Source organism: Balaenoptera ricei, chromosome 11 (assembly GCF_028023285.1).
Source record: "Balaenoptera ricei isolate mBalRic1 chromosome 11, mBalRic1.hap2, whole genome shotgun sequence".
In the NCBI taxonomy this organism is placed as follows: Eukaryota; Metazoa; Chordata; class Mammalia; order Artiodactyla; family Balaenopteridae; genus Balaenoptera; species Balaenoptera ricei.
This window is the reverse complement of record NC_082649.1, coordinates 26,443,404-26,471,354: the sequence shown is the minus strand read 5'-3', so window position 1 is coordinate 26,471,354 and position 27,951 is coordinate 26,443,404. Positions and strand designations below refer to the sequence as shown.

Sequence of the window (27,951 nt, the reverse complement as noted above, 5' to 3'; positions counted from 1 at the left end):
TACGAAAGTTCTAGGAAAGCCAGGATGACTTGGTCACCCTACTTGGGAGACAAAATTGCCCCTGGTTAAGAACCATTGGCCTGTGGGAACAGAGAGCCATCTTTATATGACAAATTCCAAAAACCATTAAGTGCGACTATGGAGGTATGATTTCAGTATTTTTGGAACCCCAAAGAGGAAAATATTCATTTTCATTGAGGTGGGGAGGATTAGAGAAGATTTTATGAAAAAAAAGGGCATACCAGCTGGTGCTGAAAAGCTTGAGGGGGTTTGAACAGGTGAGTGTGAGGAGGGGGCAAGAAGGTGAAACCCAGAGTAGGAGCAGGAAGACAGGGTGGAGTCAGGTCTTGGAGGGCGTTGAGTCCTAAGTAGCAAGAAAGACCAACAATAAGTAACACATACACAGCACATACAACACGCCAGGAATCTTTCCGCACTCTAGAGTGACATTAACTCAATCAGCATCACAATATCTGAGTGTGGGCAATATTATTAGGACAATTTTCCTGATGAGGAAACCGAAAAGCACAGAGAGGACTGTGGACCTGCTTGAGGCCACGAAGTAAGTCAACAAGGGAATCAGGATTAAACCCAGTCTTGCTGACACCCGAGTTTCACGCTCTTAACTGTCACATTCTCCTGCCTCTCTAACTGAGGCTGGTAACTCATTAAATCTTCTGAGTAGCAAAGTGACAAAAGCAGATGTCAATTTTAAAAGCTAGCTCAGATGCTCCCTATGTCAAAAACCCTGGTAAAAGTAAAACACAAGGGATACATGCTTTACTCCCTTCCCTGTTGCATACATACAATTTTTGCTAAAAGCCGTAACGTGATGAATTTACAGTCTTAATCTACTGGACAGTGGAAATGCTTGATTCCACCAGCTAAATATGTGAAGGTGTTGCTCTGTGTTTGCAGAGTGCTTATGAGAGAGACGGCCAATGGCTTGATCAGCAAATGCCACAAGTTTAAAAACACAGAAGGAAAAGGAAACTAGAGTGCCACGGTAATAATAAAATAAAACCTAATTTATTTAAAGCTAGCAATAATTAGGTGTTTTGTAGCTGGTAATAATCTCCAAAGAAAAGCAAGAGATGCCTAATTACTTCCCTTGGAAACAATGCTCTTAAGATTCGGACAAAGCTTAGAAGATAAGAAAACAAATCCTCTCTGATCCCCAGGGGAGGATTTGGATCACACATCTTTCTATTTTTAAGTTGGATGTCCTAATAAAATGGCCTCTTTCATTCTTCTGTCTCTTCAACCTAAACTCTTCCACAGGAGCCCTGTCCCTTGTTTCATTACTGGTAATTTATTAATAATCTCCCACATAAAAAATGTCCCTTAATAAAACATCCAGGCATTGTGGACTGTGTAATGTAGTTAATTTAAGCCGGGAAACTGAGATTCATGTAAATGGCCATATTAGATTAGGGGAAAGATTAGCATCACTCCTGCTGGTTGCTGGAAAATGCAGTTGAATATGCTCTTCTACACAGAGCTGGGTTCAGAGGACCATTTTCAAACACCTGTCCTGAATTTGCATGCCATAATATGGACAAGAAGCTTCTGGAAACCAAAGTCGAAGTGGTCTTAGATGGAATCTAGAAAGATCTCCTGCCCCCTCCTCTCTATCTTCATCCTTCACACCCCCACCCACTCACATTCCCTACTACTTTCTGATGCAGGTCCAGGAGGTGAATGGAGTATGGATGGCTAATTTGATGGGAAACTTAAAAAAAAAAAAAAAAAAACCTCATTTACTCTGTGGGAAAAAATCCAAACAGGCAAACAAACTGATACGCAGATACACACAGTCACCAGAGTTCATTAAACTCATTAGAGGCAGAACAACTTCGGACTGCTATGGTTTGGTGAAACATCCACTCAGAACCGGTAAGATTTGGATTCCTTTTTGAGCAGAAAATATCATGATAATTGGCTATTATTTAGGGGAAAAAAGGAATATTCTCCTATTTAGAGCATATGTTTCAAAATATTTCAGATCCATCGAAGCTTCATGAATATTTTTCATACACCATACTTGTACTTGGCAAATCCATCTTGTGTTCTGCCCATTGTCTTTGTAATTTCTGTGTCCTTAGAAGGACAAAACATTGGTGTGTGATAAATGCTTATCTTTTCTCTGCTTGGCAGCAACTCTAATGACAGTTTAACAATATAACAAGCAAAATCATCTGGCATCATGCACAACGTAGGCAAATAATACCTTTTGCAAAAAGTACAACTAAACAACAAAGCAGAGCTTAACAAAGCTGACTTATTTCTTGAGGGTTCTTGCATTCAATCTACTTTGCATAGTTGGTATTTGGCAACTCCATTCTCTTCTTTCCCAGATTCAATTATGTTGCCAAACTGGCAGCTTTGCAATAGCTAAGGGAAAGATTATATGCCTATACTCTGGTTTTTCTTTCCTCTATATAACGAATTCAAATGTTAAACCCATAATCTTCTAGTAAGAAAAAATATATATAAATGTCAACTCGAATAATTGGTTAGTAGCTGAGTGAATCAGCTGGACTCGTGTGTTCTTATACTGGGGTATAATTTCCTTGAGAAGAAGTAACAAAGGCTAAAGAGGGGCTATAAACTAAACTGATTCAGAAACTGGCAGCCAGTGGGAGGCTCCAGTTCACACACAATGGGTTTGTTTCTCTTGTGGGAATCATCCCATTGTCCAAGCTTACCTTCTGCCATCGTGGTGCCTTCTTTTTCAGTCTCTACTTGTGATCCTTGGCGTTTGGGTGAGACGTGGCTATGAGTCTTTTGATCATTAGTCTGGGATTCAGAAATCTCTTCACTTTTTATTTCTGTATTAATGAAAAAATACATTGGCATTTTTTAGAATAAAGTGACATTTTTATTATAAATGGGCCCTAAGTGTTAGGATATTTCCCTTCTCCGCTCCCCCAAAATTATTGTGATATACGTGCAGTAGAATGCATTTACTAGTCTCAGAGCTTAAGGAATAATGAAATAAAATCCCATATACTGACCACAACATTGAGGTATAAAACTACCATCCGATATACTTGCCACCACATGTAGTTACTGAACATGTGAAAAGTGACTAGCTCAAAAAGAGATGTCCCGTAAGTGTAAAATACACACCTGATTTTTCAAAAATGTAAGATATCTAATATTTTTATATCCATTACATGTTGAAGTATTATCTTGATATTTAAGGTTAAATGGCTGCTAGAAAATGACACTATGTGTCTCACTTTGGTGGTTCGTGTTATCTTTCTGTTGACCAGAGCTGCAATGTTACTAATACTTTTTAAAAACATTTTATTTTGAAATATTACAGATTCACAGAAAGTGTCAAAAGAAATGTACAGGGATGACCCATGCACCTTCACCCAGCCTTCTCTCTACTTCCAACAACTTGTATAATGGCAGTATGACATCAAAACCAGAAAATTGGCATTGGTGCAATCCACAGAGCTCATACAGCTGCGTGCTTTTGATTGAAGACTTTATATCTTCAGTCTGCTCTTGACTAGAGTGATGACTTCTCTCCTATTCATTTGTTCATTAAATATATTAATAAAAATACATTTACATTCTTCATGCCAGGCATTGTTCTAGGCACTGGAAAGCCAATGATAAGTATGAAAGACCAGGTCTGCCCTTATAGAGCTTTTATTCTAGTTTGGATGGCAGAAGAAAAAAAAATAAATTGTAATATGATGTCAGATAATGCCATGCCAAGACATATGATGATTTTCTCAAGGAAAGGCACTTTTGTGATTGAGTTTTGAGCTGAACTAGTTGATTTTTTTTGCAGGACACCATTTTTACATTGAAAGAACTTGAAAGAATGATTGAAAGACAAATTATGGTTATTCATACTTTGGTACTGGGAGTTTTGTTTTTTAAGTAAATGAAGTGAGCCTGTAACTTCAAAGAAACGATTGACAGTATTTGTTGCCAGTAATATAAATCAAGCTCACATGGGAAATTTTAGAACTTTAGAAAATTTTTATCAACTACTATAAGCTTCACAGATTTCTAATTCTGTTGATATTAATGTGATTTTTTTTTAAATTATAGAAGGAAATATATCAGCATTTTGTAGACCTGCATAACTCAGTGAAACAACATTTCCTAAATGGCCAAAGCATAATGTTTCAAAATCACGCATGGGCAAAATCTCCATTCAAAGTACAAGGTAGACTGGTGCATTTTCATGTAACAATATAAAAAGTACATTGAGATGTACCTTTAAGTAACTTCCTCTTGTCCAGGTTGGGTGCAGTATCAAAGAAGAATGTCTACGGTATCTGTAAAGGTTATTAATACTCTTCCTTTTTCTACTATGTATCTGCGTGAGGCTAGATTTTCTTCACATACTTCAGCCAAAACAATACATTGCAACAGACTGAATGCAGAAGCTGCTAAGAGAATCCAGCTGACTTTTTTTCAGGCAGACATTAAAGAGGTTTATAAAAAATGTCATTCTTTTCACTATATATTTTTAAAACATAGTTTTTAAGTTAAAAATATGTTATATTAACATATAATGCATGTCTTATTTGTATTTTAAAATAAATTAATAAATAAGCTTTACATGTTCTCTCTTAACTTCTAATTTGGAAATACTGATAGATAGAACACACAGTGACGAAAGCTCTTTGGGATTTCGATAATTACTGAAAGTGTGATGAGGTCCCGAGATCAAAATTTTGTAAAGTGCTGCTCTAGTCTGTACAGCTGGATCAGAGAATCACTTTCTAGGAGGAAGATAGGGAACAATATCCTCTCTGATTCTAAAGTAATGAATGCTAATTATAGCAATATGAAAAATACAGAAAGATATAAAGAGGAAAATAGAAATTACTCATACAGAACTGATGACTATGTATTTTTTCATGAAGTTCCTCCTAATCTCTTTAAATTTTTTAAAAGAAAGTTAGAAGTCTGTGTCCAGTCAAGAAAATATGGAAATTAAATACAGGGAAATGTGTCCAAAGATACTGAAAGTTTGAGAAAGCAAAAAGAGGACACTGAGATAACTGATAACGTTAGTAACTGCAGGAAGAAGCTTCCTCTAGAGTTGGGTGAACAAAAGAGAAGAGATGGGGTGAGCGAGCTTAGAGGACAGTCCCTCCATGGCTGGGAGGTTTAACTATAAAGTGGAGGATGAGAATTAAATCACCTACTTCACGAACCATGAGATTAAAAATTATGAAAGTTCTTTACTTTCAAACCAGAAAGCACTACTCACATATACACACATACACACACAAACACACACACACAAACAAATTTTTAGATTTTAAAACAAAGACCAAAACCCGTGATTCAACAAATCACAGGCAACAACCCAGGATGAGATCCCATTCTTCTTGAGAAAGACAAGGGATCCTTGAGTTTTCTTTAAGTCTGTGAAGCCTGATGATGCCAGGGAGGGAGGGAGAGACCAGGCTGAAGCTTGGTTCAAACTAAAGAGCATCTAGTGGAGCTTCCATCCCTCAGCATCTCTCAGAAATCCAAGCATAGTGAACTGTCTAGTGGTGGCACCATGCTACCTCCTCTTTCTTTTCTTAATTTTTCACTTTCTCTCTTTGCCTCTCCTCATTTCACCTCTTTTATTCTCACTCTTCCTTATCACTTTGGTTTCCTAGTATCTCCTAATATCAAAGTGTTTCATCCATGTCTCCACCCACCGCCCCCGCCCCCCCCCCAAAAAAAAAAGAAAGAAAGAAAAAGATCAGCTTCTGGGAAAATGCCTAAGAACACAATTTCTATGCTCCTAGCGAAAAAAAAAAAAAAAAAACACACCAAGCACTCTTTTCCTTCTTCTGAAAAAGCAGAGGACATTTCCCCTTTATTGAACTCTCCTTTTGGAGGGTCACCTGGGCTGTAGGGCACAGTGTTTCAGAGTCAGATATGGAGAGAACCAAACTACCCAGTTTGATCCTGGTGGTGAGACCTTGGGCAAGTCACTTAGCCTTTCTGGGCTTCATGCTCTACCACTGAAACACAGATGTAGTACTTAGTATCTACTTCATAGAGTTGTTGTGAGAATTGAATGAATTCACATCTCTAAAGTACTTAGAATCCTATCCATAGTGAGTATTCAAAAATAAGAGCTGACATCATTATTGCTATTATTATTATTTAGAATTAGACAATCCTTTACTCTACTGTATGAATTGAGTAATTTGGCTTCATGTGGTTTGATATGTTACAGAGGCTCATAAAAATGTCTCTTTGGGGGAAGAAAAAGAATAGTTAATATATTATACATCATGGCATTTCCTTCAGATATTTTTATTAAAAAAAAATTACATACTTCTGCTTTTGCTTTTCTTAAACCAACAGCATACGAGGCAGCACAGAGCAAGCCACGAGACCCCTGAGCACAGGGAAGCAGCCAGGATGATGGTGGGCCTCTCAGATGGAGTTGCAGGTAAGACAGCAAACAGCCTGGAGCGAGCTGTAAAATTGACCCCTGTTAAAAAAAAACACACAAAAAACCCCAAATAATAACAATAGCATATTAATAAGATGCTAATATAAAATATTGTGGAAAAGATATGGTTACAATAGTACCTGGCACATAGTTGATTCAATAAATATTTATTGAATTAGATGATTCAATATATGAGTCAATAATAAATCCAAGACTCATATTTCTAAAGAATTTCAAGATTCCAACAATAATATATGATTGTTCTTTCTACTTCTGTCCGTTATGATGGGGAATTCTTGCAATGCTCTCCTATTTTCAGACCTTTTTTCTCCACCAGTGCAAAGCTGTAGCTTCACTCTCATGTTCCACTAATTAGAACAGAAGCACTCCGGACTCCAGATTGCGTGAAACTACTTGCTATGACATATGTATCTCATTTCAAATACAACATGTAACACAGCAAAACAAGGGCACAGGGACTCCTACTATGGAACCAAGAGAATTTCTAAGGTCCACAAGAATTTTGTTATCTGGAAAACCAGGGGTAGAGCAGGGGTAGATGGATAGAGCCACCGTGGCTATGGATGAAGGGGCAGAATGGCCATTCTCTTCAGAGAGCACATCTTTCTAAGAACTCGTCTCAAACTCCTCCCTGTTTTGTAGACTGACAAATTTGGTTCTCACTCCATTAGTGTTTTTGAAGCAAGGTAAAAAAGAATCTAAAAAAGCAACAAAACAAAACAAACAAACAAACCCTTGTCTATACACACAAAAACCTGTACACACATCTTTGTAGCACCTCAATAACCACCAAAACCTGGAAACAATCCAAATGTTCTTCAACAGATGAATGAATAAACCAACTGTGTTTTCTTCAGGCAATAGAGTAAGACTCAGCCAAAGAGAGAAAGAGAAAAGGAAAAAGGAGTGGGGAGGAGGATAGAGGGAGGGAGGGAGGGAGGAAGGAAGGAAGGAAACTATTAATAACCTGTAACAACTGAGATGAACATCCAAAGCATTATGCTGAGTGAGGAAAGCCCATCTCTAATGGGTACATATGATATGATTCCATTCATATGACGTTTTAGAGAAGACAAAATTATAGAGATGGAGAACAGATCAGTGGTTGCAGGGATTAGTGGGAGGATGTGAGGACAGAGGAACAGCATAAGGGAGACTTCTGGGAAATGTTCTGTATCCTGTTGTGGTGGTGATTACATGAATCTATATATATCTTTGAGTTTATAAAATGACCCACCAAAAAAAACATCATTTTTACTGTATGTTATTTCAAAAAATAAAAATTTAAAAACTTTGCCTATAATTTTGGGAATGATAGATATGTTCATTATCTTAACTGTGGGGATGGTTTCATGGAAGTATAGATTCATCAAAGCTTATCTAACTGTATGCTTTAAATATGTATAGCTTATCATATGTCGATGATATCTCAAGACAAAAATTTAAAGTCGAAAATAAAACACTTGCCTGTGATCATAAGTTAGTTATAACCAGCATTTTTGAGTAGGTCGTTCAAAACAAACAAACCCCAAATCTCTGCTTTCATCTGAATAATTCAGGCAAAAGCAGAGTTTGTATTTTCTCTACTCAAGGAAACACCATGTTTTCTTTGCTGTGCTTTCCTTGGGCTGAACCTGACAATTTGATTGGAGGTCACAGTTAAAGCTCCAGTCTCTTGACTCCTGGCTGACTTGGTCCCAAAGCTACTGTAACAAAATTATCTAGAAATGCTTCTCCTGTGGGTACATCTTATCCTTGAGCCATATTTGGCTTGTTTGTTATCAATTAGTTGCTTTTTATGGGCAACTGAATAAGCTAACTCTAGCCCAGAGACAGGGGTATGGATTTTACTAGGGATTCACAGAATTAAAAACAAAATTCTTTATTCTTTTATCCGTTTTCCAATAACTGCTCAGTGATTGTTTACTTCACCACGTAGATAAGTTACTGTTCTCATTCTTAAGATATTTACAAGCTAATAAATGAAATAAGATACACATACAAATGTTTTCCATACAAATCAGAATGTGACCCATGCCACCAGAATAATGCAAATCAATTGCTTTGGAAGGTTATTTTCCAAAGGTTATGATTGGGGAAAGCTTCCTAGAGGAGAGAGTATCTAGATGGGGATTTGAAGGTTGAGCAAATAAAGACAGAAAAGAGAAAAAAAGCAATCAATGTTGAAAAAAGTACTGCCAGGAAATACTAGGAATCAGTGCAGGAAAGCATGTGAGGCAAATTTTGGTGGGCATTAAATGTCAAAAGCCAAAAGGCCCTTGACAACATTCTGAAGGCAATGAGGTGTCATAGATGGAAAAATTCTGACCTGAGAAGTGGCATGAGCCACCTGGGATATAGAAGATCAAGCCATGGAAGTGTTTAGAACACAAATAATGACAGAGAGGCTGAAGTCAGGCCTAACGTTTATAAGCCTGGAGCAGTAACCTGAGTCTAAGGGTGAAGACCACCAGTTTTTAAATATTTTTAGCAGCAGAACATTATTTAAATGTAATCTTAGGCAGAATCTCAGTACACTCACTTATTCATAAACAAATATTTATTTGGGTTTTTTTTTTTTTTAACACCCGGATGATGTAATGCTGAACTAAGCAGAATTCCTGTCCCTTCTGGGACTTAGGTTCTAATGGGGGACACAGCAGGCAGGCAATAGACAAACAAGCAAATACACAGATACTCTGACGCTGAGTGATGAGTGCCATGCAGAAGTCAGAGAATAGCTGGAGAGGGGAGCAGGGTTGAGACTGTGGTGTAGACAGAGTGAGGCAGAAAAGGGCTCTCTGAGGAGGTGACATTTGAAAAGAAACCTGGGTGAACTGGTGAGTGACCCATGAGAAGTTAGGGAGGAGGAATATTCCAGACTCGGAAATGGCCACTGCAGTTGAGTTTTTCTGGGTTGGGTGGCAGGGTGCATCCCATCTCAGCCCAGTGGCCCTGGAGAACCCCCTAAGAGTCCCATGGCTCCAGGAAATGGTTAGAGAAACCACAGCCTAGACCATGGTAATGACAATGCACGTGGAAAGGCTGGGTGGGAAGTCGGTAGAACAAACTTACAGACACCCTGCCCTCTTGACAGTGTCTCAGGAAGTTCAGAAACAGATAAATGAGCTGGATTAGTCCACACGTTATAAAGACTTATGAGGATTCCATATATACTTGGTTAGACCTATGTAACTTCTCAGTTCCTCAATTTCTATATTTCCAAAATAGCATAGCGATTATAGTCAATGATACTGTATAATAAACTTCAAAGTTGCTAAGAGACTAGGTCTTAATTGGTCTCACCACAAAAAAGAATGATAATTATGTGATGTGATAATTATGTGATGAGATATAGGTGTTAGCTAACACTACAAGGATAATCATATGGCAATATATAAATATATCAAACCAACATGCTGTACACCTTAAACTTATACAATGTTATATCAATTGTATCTCAGTAGAAAATAAATTATATATATGTATATGTATATATATATATATACATATACATATATATTTAATGAAATAAGTCCTTAATGATAAGTCTTTGGTGTATCTATGGAACTGAAGAAATGTATGTCTTTGTATGCAGTGATTAATGAAACATTGATTAAAGTGACATCTATTTCCACTTAAAAACATAAAGACATGGACAATCTTGGAAACTTTAGAAGGACAGATTGCCAATTTCCATGATCTAAATAAAATCAGGAATCACATCTGCCATTATCTGCCATCTCTGGGCATTAAGCAGATGTTGAATTCTGTCCTTTTTCTTCAGTTTTAAGAAAAATAAATAAATAATGAGACAAAAAAATAGTAAAATAGGAATAATGATGTGTTCCTCTCTCTAAGGGAGAAGAGGGAAAATAATGAAAATGATTGTAAGTCTTCTGCTTGATTCAGGGATGAAGCAACAATTACAGTCCCATGAATCAATGCTTGTCACAGCTATTCTGTTGGAGCTTATTAAAAAGGAGAAATGTCATTGAGTGGCCTATCAATGTGAGGATGAGAGCTGCTTTCCCAAATAATTCCAGCCTTAGACATTGATACACCTGGAAACGAGGAGTCACTCTCAGGACCTGTACTGGTAATGAACATGTGGCTGTGGGGTCACAGAAGTGCAGGCCTTCTGATGTTTTCTATTTCCCTTCCATCTTTTCTCTTCTCACTTAAACAGAGCCTCACCTCATAGAGTCAGTCTTGAAAATTACGAAGAATAATTTAAGGAAAATTCTAAAGGAAAACTTCTCAAGACGATTCCTCCTTTAGGGGACTTTACAAGCTGAAGGTGGAAATTAAAGGAGCAGTAGTCCAGTAACTGTGAACACCAGGGCCAGTTCAAAATCACACTGTCACTGAGAAGCTTCTGTCTACACTATAGTTTACATTCAGTTGTATAACTTATGCCTTAAAATAAACTTGATGAAGTATTTAGTCTTAGTTAACCACTGAGGAAACTGGAGGGCAATGGTCTTTTAAATATGCAGCAAATCAGGACCAAAATATCCAGCTCTGCACATGTCACCCTTCAAAACATATCCTTGGGAATCCCATGGTCAAGGCGCTGAACATTCTTTTCCATGAATCTGTACTTACATCAGGACAACGTCTTAGGTATTAAAAGAATAGCTGCCCTACAGAATTAATAATACTACCTGACCCCAGATGATATTCCATTTATGAAGAAAAATTGTCTAAAACTTGGAACTGAGAGAAAAATAATGATTACAGATCTTAACAATATCATACTGGAGCATTTTCAAACAAGCCCATCCAAGGTTTTTCAAATTCTCTGGAACACACTTTTGTTTGACTTAATATTCAATATTTAGGGGTCCAGTCTTGTGAATTTGTAGAAGATTGGTAAGCTGCAAGTGATTTTCATCCAGTAAGAATGGAAGTGATATTTGTAGACATGCAACTCAAAGATTAGAGTTTGATTGCCCTGTATCCAATTTAGCAAACTGATTTCAAAGCAGTCCTTTACAGGTTATAAACCTTGCCATCCTCCTGGTTCCCTCATTAAAGAGCAAAGTAACTTGTTGACAAGTACTCATTATATATTTTCATAAGAGCCATATTTTTAACTTTTTGAAAAGTATACTGGTGGTTTGAATTTAAGTTTCATGAAGGAGAACTAATACCTGGCCTTAGTTAAATATTTGTTGTTGGGCTTCAGACACCTCACATCAAAACATTTAATTTCCTTTGCCATTTCCAATATCTAAGCAGTTTAAATCCACTCATGATTGTTCTAGTGTATTTTTTAAAACTTTGCATTATCACAGCTGTGCATTAACTACTTTCCACAACTGCATGTCTTAAGTACCAGACTAATTTCCCTGACTCAAATTAATAATTGATTATAATTATCTACCTTTCAGTTCAAACGTGATGTTAGTATTTTTAGAATTCTTTCAGATGCTCTCTTAGGTGAGGAGGGTTTTTTTCTGGTAAATTACAAGATTGGATGCAATATTTAAATCACTTTTTTCAAGTGGTAATTCTGTGTCTCTATCAAAGTTCAATCCTTTATAAAAAGGATGTCCAAAACTGGACTCTTACCACTCCTCTGTAGGGTGCAGCCTGGACTCTACCCATCATGGAAATGGGAGAGTAGTATTTTTCATAAGCTCATCTGGCTTTGAAGTTTAAGTAACATATTATTTACTACGAAGTTATTGAATAGTATTACACTTTAATAAAGCAAAATTTGTCAAGAATACTTCCAAAGGGAGAAGGTTTCTCTTTAATGTTTTGTCAAGAAGAACTGGATCATATAAGCAATTTACACACACCTTATACCTACACTTCTAAAGTACCAGGATTTTGAATGGGTATAGTCACCATTTTAAAGGTGGGGGTGGGGCAGTGGATGAGGAGGGCAGGACTGAAAGATAAGATTTCATAATACTCGATACCCCAGGACTCTCCTTTTTATAAATTAAAATTCTTAAATTAATACCCAACCAAATTACATCAAATGTCATAGAAAAAAAAATAGAACATTCAAAGTAAATTTTAATAACTAGAGGAAAATGTACATTTGGATTCTTGCTTACCATGATTCTCATGAGGCTTAATTTCTACATGTGTTCTTGCTTCTCACACCTTAATGATACAACCAAGAGAATTTTTTCTCTAAACTACAATGACTTCTTATTCATGATAGAAGCTAGTCCCATTATAAAGGAGAAGGGGTTATATTTTTTTTTTAAAAGGAACAGATAATAAAAACACACTGTGCTGAAATTACCTGGAGGGGAAGTGACAGTAAAAATAAAGTGCCAATTTGACCCAGAGATCAAAACTGCCAAGTTGGAGAACCTCACATAACCATCTTGAGTTTCTGCCTGAGTACATCCTACAAATAAACACAAAACCAAAAAGTGAATGTTAGTTACCTACACAAGAGCGATTTCTTCAAGTCTTCCCTGTAGAGAGGCAAATGAACAATATAGAAAAAAAAATTTAATTGAAGAGTTTACTAAATCCATCAGGCTTCTCTTAGACAAATCTTGGAACCAAATAATCCAAGATAGAATAATAACAACAACAACCAACATATACTGAAAGCTTACTATGCCAGACGTTGTGCTTTATATTCATCATTGTACATAAACTACACAACCCTATAAACTATACTATTACCAATATTCTAGAGATTAAGAAATAGACTCAGGGGCTTCCCTGGTGGCACAGTGGTTGAGAGTCTGCCTGCCGATGCAGGGGACACGGGTTCGAGCCCTGGTCTGGGAAGATCCCACATGCCGCGGAGCAACTAGGCCCATGAGCCACAATTACTGAGCCTGCGCGTCTGGAGCCTGTGCTCCGCAACAAGAGAGGCCGCGATAGTGAGAGGCCCGCACACCGCGATGAAGAGTGGCCCCCACTTGCCGCAATTAGAGAAAGCCCTCGCACAGAAACGAAGACGCAACACCAGCCATAAAGAAAGAAAGAAAGAAAGAAAGAAAGGAAGAAAGAAAGAAAGAAAGGAAGGAAGAAATAGACTCAGGAAAGGTTAAATTACATGGTGAGGGGGTTATAACTCAAATCTGTCTGTTTTCAAAGTTTGTATTCTTAGCCACTATTTTATACTGACTATTTAAATGTCTCTCAAGAAAGAAAGTCTATTCTCTTTCTAGGTGGTCAGTTTCTAGGCTCTGCCTCTCTTCTATTCAAGGGATCTGTGGTTTATGCGGTGACAGAGTTAGGCCAATAGATCAGGACCACAGCAATGCATCAAATCAAGAGTGATAAAGGCTACCCTGTTCAGCAACTTGGATTGTCTGGGCTATGGATTCCCTGAATAAAATGCAAAAAGGAAAGCTGACATCTTCTAACAATAGGCCATCCATTTATAAAGTAAAAGAAGGAAACTTAGCTCTGGATCCCATTCACAATGCCTTTAATTAGTCTTCTGACTCCACTATCCTCAAATTACTTTGCTAATTAACAGCTGCTCCATTTCACTCTGGAAATGTCACTATGATTGGTATGATGGACAATGAGATAGGAGAGTGGTCCTAACGTTTAAAAATTGGTTTGAGATCTTTAAGGCTGAAAGGTATCATAAAGATAGAATATGCATAGTGTTCTATTTCTCAATTCAATTGCTCAATCCTTTTTGGGAAAACATTGTCTTTCTTCATCAATTTTGCAGAGCTAACTAAAATTTCCTTTTTCAGAAACATCCTTTCCTTCATCTCTTCAGAGTCCCAAAATAAATAAAATGCCCAGAAAAAATGGAAATAAATAAGCCAAGACTCAAATAAATGATAGGCACCAAGACAAATGCCGTTTATACTCTTTAAAACCTATATGCATCAAAATTATGGTCAATAAACTCTTGCAAACAATGAACTGCAGAGTACAGATGTTCAACATGAAATCATTTGCTACAGTTTTCCCTTTGACAAACGTTCTTATTGTTCCCATCTTTGGAGGAATACAAAGCAGCATTTAATCGAAATGTGTCCGGCGAGCACAGTGAGTCTGCCTCATAGAACAGCCGCCAAACTGCCTAATGGAAAGTACTTTAGCTCCAAATGGGTTTGCTTTTGTGTTAAATACCAGCTTGCCTCAGAGATCTCTACAAAGATTCCCATATATATCTACGATATTCTCAGCTTTAAAGCATATGTGCCCCAAAGCTGAGGCAGTTTGCTACCAAGTATAGTACATTACTCCAGGGTTCATCATATCTCTGGAATGGTAATTGTAAAATAGACAAATGTCATTGACAGCCTCCCTGATCAAGCTGGTCCTGGCTGAGGGAATCTGGGAGGAGATGGGGTGTTGGGCTTCACACAAGATTGAAGCTGATGACATGCTTTATCAGGGAATGCTACTTGAATGTGATTCTGTAGGGCATAGGGTTTCTAAAATACTTTTCACCCCCAAAACTATCCCTCTTACCCCTAGCTATCCACACTAGCAAACTGTTACATCATTAATGTTGAGAGTTTATTTTTTTAGTATTAAGAACACATTTTTTCTACAACTAGGATCTACAGCTAAATATCAAAGGATCTGAAGGACCCTAAAATAATTGTCTTTGTGTATATAAACCCACTTTTGGTTATAATCTCTTTTTTTTTTGACCTGAAGAGGATTTACTGAGACAAAGGAACACGAAGTTAAACTGCAGAACAAAAGATTTAGGCTAGACATATAGACCGGGTTTTGTTGTTGTTAATTTATTTTTCTGCAGGAAATACTTAGAATAAGTTAGGTAATCCATGCCAAATGGTTTTGCTTCCATTCTTTCTGAAGTTAAGGAGAAATATTTCATGATGGCTTCAAGAGATACTTTCAATCATCGAAATAGAGTGTTTGGTGATGTGGGCATTCTACAAAGAAAATGACACAACATTTTTTTCCTATTTCATGACACTCACACACATGCACAAAAACGTGTGCATATAAGATGACCTCAGCCCATTCCTCATACGCTCTCATTGAATCTCCCAAAGAGGACAATGGTGACTATACTGATCCCGGAGAGTCAGTTAGCTTGAGCATGAGTTGGTGTTAATGGAGGAAAATAACAAACGGCTTCATGACTCATTCATTTTGCATGATCCAATATGATTCTAAGCTAGACAGTGATGATATCTTTGGGATAACAGAGAGGAAACCAATGAAGAATTGGGGGGAGTATGTGTCAGGAGTGGGGCACAGTAAAGTATGGAGGCTGAGTAAGGTATAGTAGAGGAGTAGGTATGCGATATGATAAGGTATGGAGTGTGAGTAAGGAACTGGGTACGGGTAATGTATGCAGTATGGCAAGGTACATATTTTATAGGAGGCATGTGAATGAGCTTAGACTCAAAGCCAGGGTAGAGCAAGAAGTAACTGGAAGAGGGCAGACAGCAGAAGCAAGAAGAACTACAATCCTGCAGCCTGTGGAACAAAAACCACATTCACAGAAAGATAGACAAGATGAAAAGGCAGAGGGCTATGTACCAGATGAAGGAACAAGATAAAAGCCCAGAAAAACAAGTAAATGAAGTGGAGATAGGCAACCTTCCACAAAAAGAATTCAGAATAATGATAGTGAAGATGATCCAGGACCTCGGAAAAAGAACGGAGGCAAAGATTGAGAAGATGCAAGAAATGTTTAACAAAGACCTAGAAGAATTAGAGAACAAACAAACAGAGATGAACAATACAATAACTGAAATGAAAAATACCCTAGAAGAAATCAATAGTAGAATAACTGAGGCAGAAGAACGGATAAGTGACCTGGAAGACAGAATAGTGGAATTCACTGCTGCTGAACAGAATAAAGAAAAAAGAATGAAAAGAAATGAAGACAGCCTAAGAGACCTCTGGGACAACATTAAATACAACAACATTCACATTATAGGGGTCCCAGAAGGAGAAGAGAGAGAGAAAGGACCCAAGAAAATATTTGAAGAGATTATAGTTGGAAAGTTCACCAACACGGGAAAGGAAACAGCCACCCAAGTCCAGGAAGCGCAGAGAGTCCCATACAGGATAAACCCAAGGAGAAACACGCCGAGACACATAATAATCAAAGTGGCAAAAATTAAAGACAAAGAAAAATTATTGAAAGCAGCAAGGGAAAAACGACAAATAACATACAAGGGAACTCCCATAAGGTTAACAGCTGATTTCTCAGCAGAAACTCTACAAGCCAGAAGGGAGTGGCATGATATACTTAAAGTGATGAAAGGGAAGAACCTACAACCAAGATTACTCTACCCGGCAAGGATCTCATTCAGATTCGATGGAGAAATCAAAAGCTTTACAGACAAGTAAAAGCTAAGAGAATTCAGCACCACTAAACCAGCTCTACAACAAATGCTAAAGGAACTTCTCTAATAGGAAAACACAAGAGAAGGAAAAGACCTGCAATAACAAACCCAAAACAATTAAGAAAATGGTAATAGGAACATACATATTGATAATTACCTTAAAGGTGAATGGATTAAATGCTCCAACCAAAAGACACAGACTCGCTGAATGGATACAAAAACAAGACCCATATATATGCTGCCTACAAGAGGCCTACTTCAGACCTACGGACACATACAGACTGAAAGTGAGGGGATGGAAAAAGATATTCCATGCAAATGGAAATCAAAAGAAAGCTGGAGTAGCAATTCTCATATCAGACAAAATAGACTTTAAAATAAAGACTATTACAAGAGACAAAGAAGGACACTATATAATGATCAAGGGATCGATCCAAGAGGAAGGTATAACAATTGTAAATATTTATGCACCCAACATAGGAGCACCTCAATACATAAGGCAAATACTAACAGCCATAAAAGGGGAAATCGACAGTAACACAATCATAGTAGGGGACTTTAACACCCCACTTTCACCAATGGACAGATCATCCAAAATGAAAATAAATAAGGAAACACAAGCTTTAAATGATACATTAAACAAGATGAACTTAATTGATATTTATAGGACATTCCACCCAAAAACAACAGAATACACATTTTTCTTAAGTGCTCATGGAACATTCTCCAGGATAGATCATATCTTGGGTCACAAATCAAGCCTTGGTAAATTTAAGAAAATTGAAATTGTATCAAGTATCTTTTCCGACCACAACGCTATGAGACTAGATATCAATTACAGGAAAAGGTCTGTAAAAAATACAAACACATGGAGGCTACACAATACACTACTTAATAACGAAGTGATCACTGAAGAATTCAAAGGGGAAATCAAAAAATACCTAGAAACAAATGACAATGGAGACATGACGACCCAAAACCTATGGGATGCAGCAAAAGCAGTTGTAAGAGGGAAGTTTATAGCAATACAAGCCTACATCAAGAAACAGGAAACATCTCGAATAAACAACCTAACCTTGCACCTAAAGCAATTAGAGAAAGAAGAGCAAAAAAACCCCAAAGCTAGCAGAAGGAAAGAAATCATAAAGATCAGATCAGAAATAAATGAAAAAGAAATGAAGGAAACAATAGCAAAAATCAATGAAACTAAAAGCTGGTTCTTTGAGAAGATAAACAAAATTGATAAACCATTAGCCAGACTCATCAAGAGAAAAAGGGAGAAGACTCAAATCAATAGAATTAGAAATGAAAAAGGAGAAGTAACCACTGACACTGCAGAAATACAAACGATCATGAGAGATTACGACAAGCAACTCTATGCCAATAAAATGGACAACCTGGAAGAAATGGACAGATTCTTAGAAATGCACAACCTGCTGAGACTGAACCAGGAAGAAATAGAAAATATGAACAGACCAATCACAAGCCCTGAAATTGAAACTGTGATTAAAAATCTTCCAACAAACAAAAGCCCAGGACCAGATGGCTTCACAGGCAAATTCTACCAAACATTTAGAGAAGAGCTAACACCTATCCTTCTCAAACTCTTCCAAAATATAGCAGAGGGAGGAACACTCCCAAACTCATTCTACGAGGCCACCATCACCCTGATACCAAAACCAGACAAAGATGTCACAAAGAAAGAAAACTACAGGCCAATATCACTGATGAACATAAATGCAAAAATCCTCAACAAAATACTAGCAAACATAATCCAACAGCACATTAAAAGGATCATACACCATGATCAAGTGGGGTTTATTCCAGGAATGCAAGGATTCTTCAACATACGCAAATCAATCAACGTGATACACCATATTAAAAAATTGAAGGAGAAAAACCATATGATCATCTCAATAGATGCAGAGAAAGCTTTCGACAAAATTCAACACCCATTTATGATAAAAGCCCTGCAGAAAGTAGGCAGAGAGGGAACTTTCCTCAACATAATAAAGGCCATATATGACAAACCCACAGCCAACATTGTCCTCAATGGTGAAAAACTGAAACCATTTCCACTAAGATCAGGAACAAGACAAGGTTGCCCACTCTCACCACTATTATTCAACATAGTTTTGGAAGTGTTAGCCACAGCAATCAGAGAAGAAAAAGAAATAAAAGGAATCCAAATCGGAAAAGAAGAAGTAAAGCTGTCCCTGTTTGCAGATGACATGATACTATACATAGAGAATCCTAAAACTGCCACCAGAAAACTACTAGAGCTAATCAATGAATCTGGTAAAGTTGCAGGATACAAAATTAATGCCCAGAAATCTCTTGCATTCCTACACACTAATGATGAAAAATCTGAAAGAGAAATTATGGAAACACTCCCATTTACCATTGCAACAAAAAGAATAAAATATCTAGGAATAAACCTACCTAAGGAGACAAAAGACCTGTATGCAGAAAATTATAGGACACTGATGAAAGAAATTAAAGATGATACAAATAGATGGAGAGATATACCATGTTCTTGGATTGGAAGAATCAACATTGTGAAAATGACTCTACTACCCAAAGCAATCTACAGATTCAATGCAATCCCTATCAAACTACCACTGGCATTTTTCACAGAACTAGAACAAAAAATTTCACAATTTGTATGGAAACACAAAAGACCCTGAATAGCCAAAGCAATTTTGAGAACGAAAAATGGAGCTGGAGGAATCAGGCTCCCTGACTGCAGACTATGTTACAAAGCTACAGTAATCAAGACAGTTTGGTACTGGCACAAAAACAGAAATATAGATCAATGGAACAGGATAGAAAGCCCAGAGATAAACCCACGCACATATGGTCACCTTATCTTTGATAAAGGAGGCAAGCATATACAATGGAGAAAAGACAGTCTCTTCAATAAGTGGTGTTGGGAAAATTGGACAGGTATATGTAAAAGTATGAAATTAGAACACTCCCTGACACCATACACAAAAATAAACTCAAAATGGATTAAAGACCTAAGTGTAAGGCCAGACACTATCAAACTGTTAGAGGAAAACATAGGCAGAACACTCTATGACATAAATCACAGCAAGATCCTTTTTGACCCAGCTCCTAGAGAAATGGAAATAAAAACACAAATAAACAAATGGGACCTAATGAAACTTAAAAGCTTTTGCACAGCAAAGGAAACAATAAACAAGATGAAAAGACAACCCTCAGAATGGGAGAAAATATTTGCAAATGAAGCAACTGACAAAGGATTAATCTCCAAGATTTACAAGCAGCTCATGCAGCTCAATAACAAAAAAACAAACAACCCAATCCAAAAATGGGCAGAAGACCTAAATAGACATTTCTCCAAAGAAGATATACAGATTGCCAACAGACACATGAAAGAATGCTCAACATCATTAATCATTAGAGAAATGCAAATCAAAACTACAATGAGGTATCATCTCACACTAGTCAGAATGGCCATCATCAAAAAATCTAGAAACAATAAATGCTGGAGAGGGTGTGGAGGAAAGGGAACACTCTTGCACTGTTGGTAGGAATGTAAATTGATACAGCCACTATGGAGAACAGTGGCTGTTTTGTTTGTTAAAGTTTTGTTTGTTAAAGTGTTTTGTTTGTTAAAGTTTTCTTTAAAAACTAAAAATAGAATTACCATATGACCCAGCAATCCCACTACTGGGCATAGACCCTGAGAAAACCATAATTCAAAGAGACACATGCACCCCAATGTTCACTGCAGCACTATTTACAATAGCCAGGTCATGGAATTAACCTAAATGCCCATCGACAGAAGAATGGATAAAGATGTGGTACATATATACAATGGAATATTACTCAGCCATAAAAAGGAACGAAATTGGGTCATTTGTAGAGATGTGGATGGACCTAGAGACTGTTATACAGAGTGAAGTAAGTCAGAAAGAGAAAAACAAATATCGTATATTAACGCATATATGTGGAATCTAGAAAAATGGTACAGATGAACCGGTTTGCAAAGCAGAAATAGAGACACAGATGTAGAGAACAAATGTATGGACACCAAGGGGGGAAAGCGGGGCGGAGGGTGATGGGATGAATTGGGAGATTGGGATTGACATATATACACTAATATGTATAAAATAGATAACTAATAAGAACCTGCTGTATAAAAAATAAATAAAACTCAAAAAAAAAGTTCTGAAATACATTGCAGCATAGATGAATCTTGAGGACATTATGCTACGTGAAATCAACCAGTCACAGAAGGACTAACACTGTATGATTTCATGTATATGAAGTATCTAAAATAGTAAAACTTATAGAAGCAAAGAACAAAATGGTGGTTTTTGATTTTCATATGCACAAGCTCCAGGGAAGTAAATGAAGCTAGCAGTGGTACTCGGACTGAACAGGAAGGTAACGGAGGACCAAGAAAGCTGGAGAGGAGAAAATGAGCTCTCAGGGCCTGTTCTGGGCCAGGCGCTTTGCATTTGCCATCACATTTATTCTTTATAACATTGAGAGCCAGTGTTTCTGTTTCCCCATAGAAACCACATTGTACCTATGACTTGATACTGTACCAGAGAATCATCTGTACATGATCAGGGGGCCATGCCCTTTTCCTTACACCATACTGAAGATACGGGTATGACAATAATGTTCCTCACCATGCCGGCAGGGGTGGGAGTAGGTGGGCAGATGGTTTGTTAAACATTTCCTGCCAACCTAATGTTCCCTTTTGCAGACACTGGCGTTGCAGACTGGTGGTGAAGGGGATTTCTTCCAAACTAACAAAGATACTGAGTATTAGCGACTTTTGTTATAGATTCCCAAGGGTAGCAAACATTTCTGTGCGGATGCAATTATAGCAGGTCTCTGAATGTCACAGGTACCTACCTCTCAGCATGGAATCTGATGTCCCTTCCAGAGAAACAGAAATGACCCAAGGCTCTGACGGGGGTCCCAACGACTCTACTCTCCGATTCTGGAAACAGGAAATAAAGGGAAAAGTTGGACTCAGAAGAGAATTTTGTGAAGTTATCTGAAAAAGAAGAGGATTCACACAGAATCTTTTATAAAGCACACATTCATGAGAAATAAACAAAGGAAAAAAAATAATAAATAAATATTGTTTCTCATGTTAAGAAGACTATATCAAATTAGCTTACTGAGAGGACAGAAGGGAGATTATTGCAAGAAAAGTTGGGGCAGGGCAGTGAAGAGGAGAAAGGAAAGTTAAGTTTACAGAAAAGGAGAGTGGCACGGTGTGCTGAGCATTAATAAGGAAGGAAAGATTAAGATGACAAAGCAGGAGAGAGTTGGGTGAGCACCAGGCTAGAGCAGAAGTGTGGACCTCAGGCCCATGGCCTTTATCCTTCTGTAAGCACGTCAGGGGAGGCATTTTTAAAGTCAAGAGTGGAAAGCTGATTTGAGTATCGTATTTCACTTTTCCCCCCTTGATATTAGTAAATATAGACAAGAGAAAATAGAATCAGAGGGCATGGACACTGAAATTAGAATTAAGCACAGAAGCCTCTTGTTGAGGCTGTACTTAACCACATACAGGAGAAATCATTTAAAACAACATAGAACTATAATGCAGATGTGATGGCATAAATTCCTTCATTAGCATATGAAATGACTTCTTCAGATATAGATCCAGCACTTGGAGAAGGCGAGATTTCTGAGAAGATACATGAGACCTACTGTAAGAATTTGCTTGAGGAGAAAAAGTATCAGAATTCTATTTTTACCCTTGATCAAATTCTGGACATTTATAGAAAGTGGAAGGAAAGCAGGCTGTGAAATGGAAGGAAAATAATGAAAGTAGTTAGATGTTCTAAGTGCACCAAATGTCCCAGGGTGGGCACTCTGTACATGTGTATCGTGAAAATGATGGAATATGAAACATGCGCCAAATACAACATGGTACCCGGCTCTAAATAAAGATTGTTACCTGTGCACAAGGTACCTGCTTATCCAGAAAAACGAGCTGTGGCTGTACTGTAAGTTCTTTTCCCACTTCTCCATCTGAAGGCTGGACTAGGACTGAAAGACCATAGGGCCGAATATATATCAAGTTCCCAGTTGCGAAATTGCTTGTATTTCTGGCACATGTTAAAAAAGAAAAGAATACATGCCTAAGATTACAGATATCATATCACTGCAGTACCTCTTTTCCATAATACATTATTACCAGTGAGAAGATTTGCCTTTGCCTTTGTTTCTAGAAACTGAATAATACACTGTATAGCAAACATGACCTTATAAGTAAAGAATAATTATATATTTACTTTATATGTTTGCTTTGCCATAGGAAAGAATGCACTGGTTGGGGCGGGGCGGGGGGGGGGAGGTGGGAGGAGCACATATTATGAACTTAGATTTTTATCACAATTTGTTCATATCAGCTCCAAAAAAGCCTTAGTGAGGCAACTTATCAGACTAAAATATTTAGAAGGTGGGGATATGTTCTAAGTATGCTAGTAAACCAGCTCTCCCCCAAGAGGTGCTAGTGTTTTCCAATTTCCACAGTATAAATACATTCACCATGGCTAATTCTGTGGTACCAAGATGACGTCACCGAAAAGAACTGGAAAGAGGTGCCTGGGAGCAACCTCCCACACCACTGTTTCCCATGGAATAGCTCATTTAATCTCACGACAACCCTTTCATGTTCATCGTCTCCACAGGATGCTTGCACTAAATAGAATCGACAACTGTGGAATTCATTGATTAATTGATTTCAGTTGAATGAAGTCCTTAGGGAGAATAATACTTATTTATAATTAATATATGCTGAGCACTTACACCCTGTACCAAGTACTATTCTATGCTTTCCACCTATAAACTCATTGCATCTTTAAAGTGACACTATGACATAGGTACTCTTATTTGCACATGAAGAAACTGAGGTCCAAAAAGGCTTAAGTATTTTGCCAAAGGTCTTACCAAGAGTAAGTGTATGCCCAAGGTCTAGAGCTATACTCTTTTTCATCTCTTCTGAGCACATTAATTGCTGATGTGACTTAGCAATAAAATGGAATAATTATAAAATAAAATAGTTACGTAATTCATGATACCTCAAAACATCTTTTTACCAGAGCTTCGGTATTTTTGAAGACCAAGGCAGCTCTATTAAACGAATATTCTGGGTTATACAGCTATTGTCCCATTAAGCCTATTGTGTATTACACATCAGAGGCATGCAAAAGAGTTTTAGCAATTAAATGGAGATATATAGACACCATATATCACATATATTACCCTAATATAGGGTAATAGATTACCCTCAAAACACCCTAGGTCAGGTCTAACAAGATTTGATTTTTTTTTTTTAAATAGTAGCCTACCCAGCCCTCAATTAAATGCTTGTGAGTCAACTACTTGATCCCCTAATCTTTTTTTTTTTTCTTATGTGAAGAGAAAAGGATATTTATTTTAACAGAGAGTGTATGTGAGGTAAAGGTGACAAGTAGTCCTAAGAAGAGGAAACAGTGGAAGAACAAATACAGAGGATCACAAACTATGAAGTTTCTGTAGGGAGTAGTTTCCCTCTCTCCTGAGAATCCTGGAAAATGGGGGATGGGGCATGTGTGGTCCTACGAATCCCTTTTGGTCATTTATCAGCTAAGGCCCTGATCTCTGCTAGAATCACTCACTGGGAATTCAACATACACTAGTCTGATCATCATTTATTAGTTTGCTTAGCCTGAATGAGTAAGGCTCCTTTTTATTTAAAGAAAAAATTGAAATCATATTTTAAAACTCCATGCTATTCATTGCATCCTTCTATGGCTCCTCGGTTATCGGAAAATTCTAACATTGTTACCAGATGCTATTTCTCCACTGGCCTATTTCTTAAAAGCTTTCTGATGCAGGACAGGATGCAGGCTGGCCGTGTAGGTTAAAGAAACCAAAAGACTCCATCCAAGGTCCTGACATAAGTACATTGATGTCTAGAGACGAAGGGATGGGAACCAACTGCCTGAACACTTGCTAAAAGGCCCGTCCCTGACACACTTTAAAGTTTATTGTGAGCAAACATCTCTGATTAAATGTAAACAGCATCCCACTGGAGGTCAGAGACTTGCTGCTACAGCATATCCCAAGGTAATACCACTTTAAGCTCCACATAAACTCCTAGGCAGTTTCTAACCTAAAACCTGACCGTAGGTGGTACAGTTTTTTACGATATGTTATAATAGTGCAATAAATCTGTTAGCTTAAAATCGAATCTCCGTGGCCTTTTAGAGAAATCATCATTAAATGCAGGGTCTTGTTAATGATGCCATCGAAGTGAAATTGTTTAATCTGCTAAGGGGGTGAAAGGTCACCAAATGAATTTTTTATAATACATCAACTTGACACGCAATAGGGAAAACTGTAATAGATAAAAGCAAAGGAAAAGGGCACTGTCTTCTTCTGATAGGTCAATAGCAGCCAAGAGAGTCACTCATCCACTTTCCTTTCACGATGGGGCTCCTTTTGCATTTAATATGGACACCCAATTAATACCTCAGCACCACAGACAACCTCATTTTAGGTGACTTATAGCAATTTCTCCCCCTTCCCTGAAATGAAAGTGATCACAATACATCATAGCATTGTGCGAATTAACGTTAATTGATTCAAGTTACCAAGCAATGATGGGCCACTTATATAACCTAGGCGTTATTGGGTGCTAGAAGGGATGGAGGGAAGATTAGATTCCAGTGTCCGTTGCTGTGACGACGGGAATCACCTGACGCCTTGTTAGACAGTTGTAAGGTTCTATTGCTGGCCCCAGTGGGGTCGTCAGTAAACCGGAGTGATGTCCAAACATCATTACCCGCTGCTCCGATATTAAAGCAAAGGGATTAGCAACTTATTGCAAGCAACCTGGATTTGTCATTGTGCTGTCGTTATCCAATTTCCAACCGCTAATGTGACTGTAGCCTGCAGGCAGAGGGACCTACAGCCAAACTTTAAAAAATGGGGGAGGAAAGTTCCCTCCAATCCTCCCAGTTTAACCACTATTTAATGGCTTCCAATAGCCAGCCAGGTATGTGGAAGAATTTTTTTTTTCCTTCAATGCTTAAGTGCTAGCAAAAGAGAAAGACCAAGAAAATACAGAAATGTCTCAGTTCAGAGATCACTACTATTCATTCCAACTCTTGCTTTTTCATCTGCCAGATCTGAAATGCTTCCACTACAGAAGAGGGGATTGTTTCTATCTGCATGGCAAACTGAGCAAACAAATAAATAAATCATATTGATGAAGGCTAGCCCTGGGCAGGGAGGTGAGGTTGGGGGGTTTTGAGATACTTCCTCACTTCCTCTTCAGCCTTTGCCTCCTCAAAGTTACTAAGTCAGGTTCCTATAAAAGAGCCCCATGTTTTGATTAAATTTTTTAGGGTATGCCGTGAGGGAACTTAAATTTCAGAGGAGTTTGCGAGATTCTGTACCCTGGAAGAAGAAAGCAAGTTCTCCACTCGGTTCAGTTTAACAAACAAATGTTAACCCTTCCACTATGTACAAATATTGTTTTAGGCACTATGAGATAGGCAAAGATAAATACAACACCATAACCTCTGTCTCTCAGGAATGTTCTTCCACAGAGTCCGTAAGGCAAGAACGACTTTCCTGCCTATCTTTCAGAGCTGACACATACAATTTTATTTATATTTCATAGCCCTCATGCTCCCTGTTAAACCTAGCCAAATGCCCTTAGCTGCCATCAACTCCTAAGAGAGAAAAAAATGTCTTATGATCTCATGGTTTCTTTCTGGCACTATAGCATAGTGATTCCAAACTTAGCACATTACAAGCATCCAATACATGTTACTATAGTAACACTATGACCAATAAGTACCCACCATGCACTTCCTCTGTTCTTAGGTCATTAAATGCCTCTAGAAAGCCGCCACCTATCTTGGACTGGCCAACTTCAAGTTCTGATACACTCTTGAACTGGTGCACTTACTGCTGTGCTCTAATACTTATTATTAAACTCTTATGGTTCTTTGGAATTTTTCATTTCAAACTGAGATTTGAGTAACCATAGGCATAGGTTGCACTGTGCCATGAGAATATAAAGACACAAAATAAACATGGCACATCTTCCAACAAGGTCAACTCAGAGGTCAAAACCTAAGTATTTTAGTCAGAAAATTGTTCAAAATAATATTTTATAATAAATCTACCATGAATATCTTATCTGGGATAATGTAAATTCTGAATACATTTTTTAAGATCATACACAAATATTCAAAATTTCCTGTTAGTGATGGAGTCCCCTAGCAGTCATAGTCTAACCAGGAAAAGAGAAATCACTCAAGATCTTTCTGATGGAAGAGATTTGTTACGGGATATTGGTTGCACAGGAGTATTAGAATAGCAGAGACGTCAAACCGGTTACATTTCACTATTTGCAACATGTATTTAATGATCACTTATGGTGCATGACACTGCTTAGGTACTCTTGGGAGTATAATAGTAAGTTGAAGCCTTGACCAGCTAATGAATATTATAAAAATAAAAATATACTAATTTTATGAAAAACTAGATTAATGGTTAAGCAGGCTCATATTGAATTAATGATTTCCTTGTAATAGCTATAGAATAATGAGATTTAATATACCATATTCTTATTAGACAGTTGTGTAAATGTTTGTTTTCCCTATCTATTAATTTTTAAATCTCTAGATTTTCATATGAGCCATATAATTTTTTGGACATAATAACTGTTCAATTAATGTTTGGGAAATAAAAAACATTCAAATGTAAGTTTTCATGAGTCTTTATTATATTTAGCTACAACTTCACCATCTGTACACATAAATCTTAAATTGATTGTAAGGTAGTACGGTTCTGGTTCAATTTTGGAATTAGAACTACATGTGCGTGTGGGTGGAAAACTACTGGATGCAGATAAGTCAACAGCAATAATGGATTAGAATTTTCCTCTTGTTTATAAGGAAGAGAGCAGGAAAAATGTAAACTGCAGAAGTAGAATCAAAGATTTAGTGGTCTGGGGCCATTTAGTATAAGAACAAGGGTCCCTAAGGGCACCACTGCAGTAACAGGGCTGTGAAATGAATGATAGCTTTAATGATGACCATGAATCATCAATAAAAATGTGAAAGGTCTACATTATTTTCCATTTAATAAGGCTGGATAATATATATATTTTTTTAGTTTAAGAGATGAAGT

General features: G+C 37.5%; 1 protein-coding gene across 18 annotated transcripts in view; it reads right to left on the bottom strand.

Annotated features, from left to right (window-relative positions):
- The window catches only part of PKHD1 (PKHD1 ciliary IPT domain containing fibrocystin/polyductin), a 471,129-nt gene that overhangs the window by 53,690 nt on the left and 389,488 nt on the right, over positions 1-27,951 (bottom strand). For 11 of the 18 annotated variants that reach the window (XM_059938510.1, XM_059938512.1, XM_059938524.1 and 8 more), the window contains 5 exons: positions 22,715-22,865; positions 21,655-21,799; positions 12,732-12,839; positions 6,323-6,481; positions 2,709-2,831 (listed from right to left, as the gene is read on the bottom strand). In XM_059938510.1, coding sequence (XP_059794493.1) covers positions 2,709-2,831; positions 6,323-6,481; positions 12,732-12,839; positions 21,655-21,799; positions 22,715-22,865 — 686 coding nt within the window. Of the gene's footprint in view, positions 1-188; positions 365-2,708; positions 2,832-6,322; positions 6,482-12,731; positions 12,840-21,654; positions 21,800-22,714; positions 22,866-27,951 lie in introns of those variants that run through there. The other 7 variants (XM_059938518.1, XM_059938514.1, XM_059938523.1 and 4 more) reach the window with 6 other exon arrangements.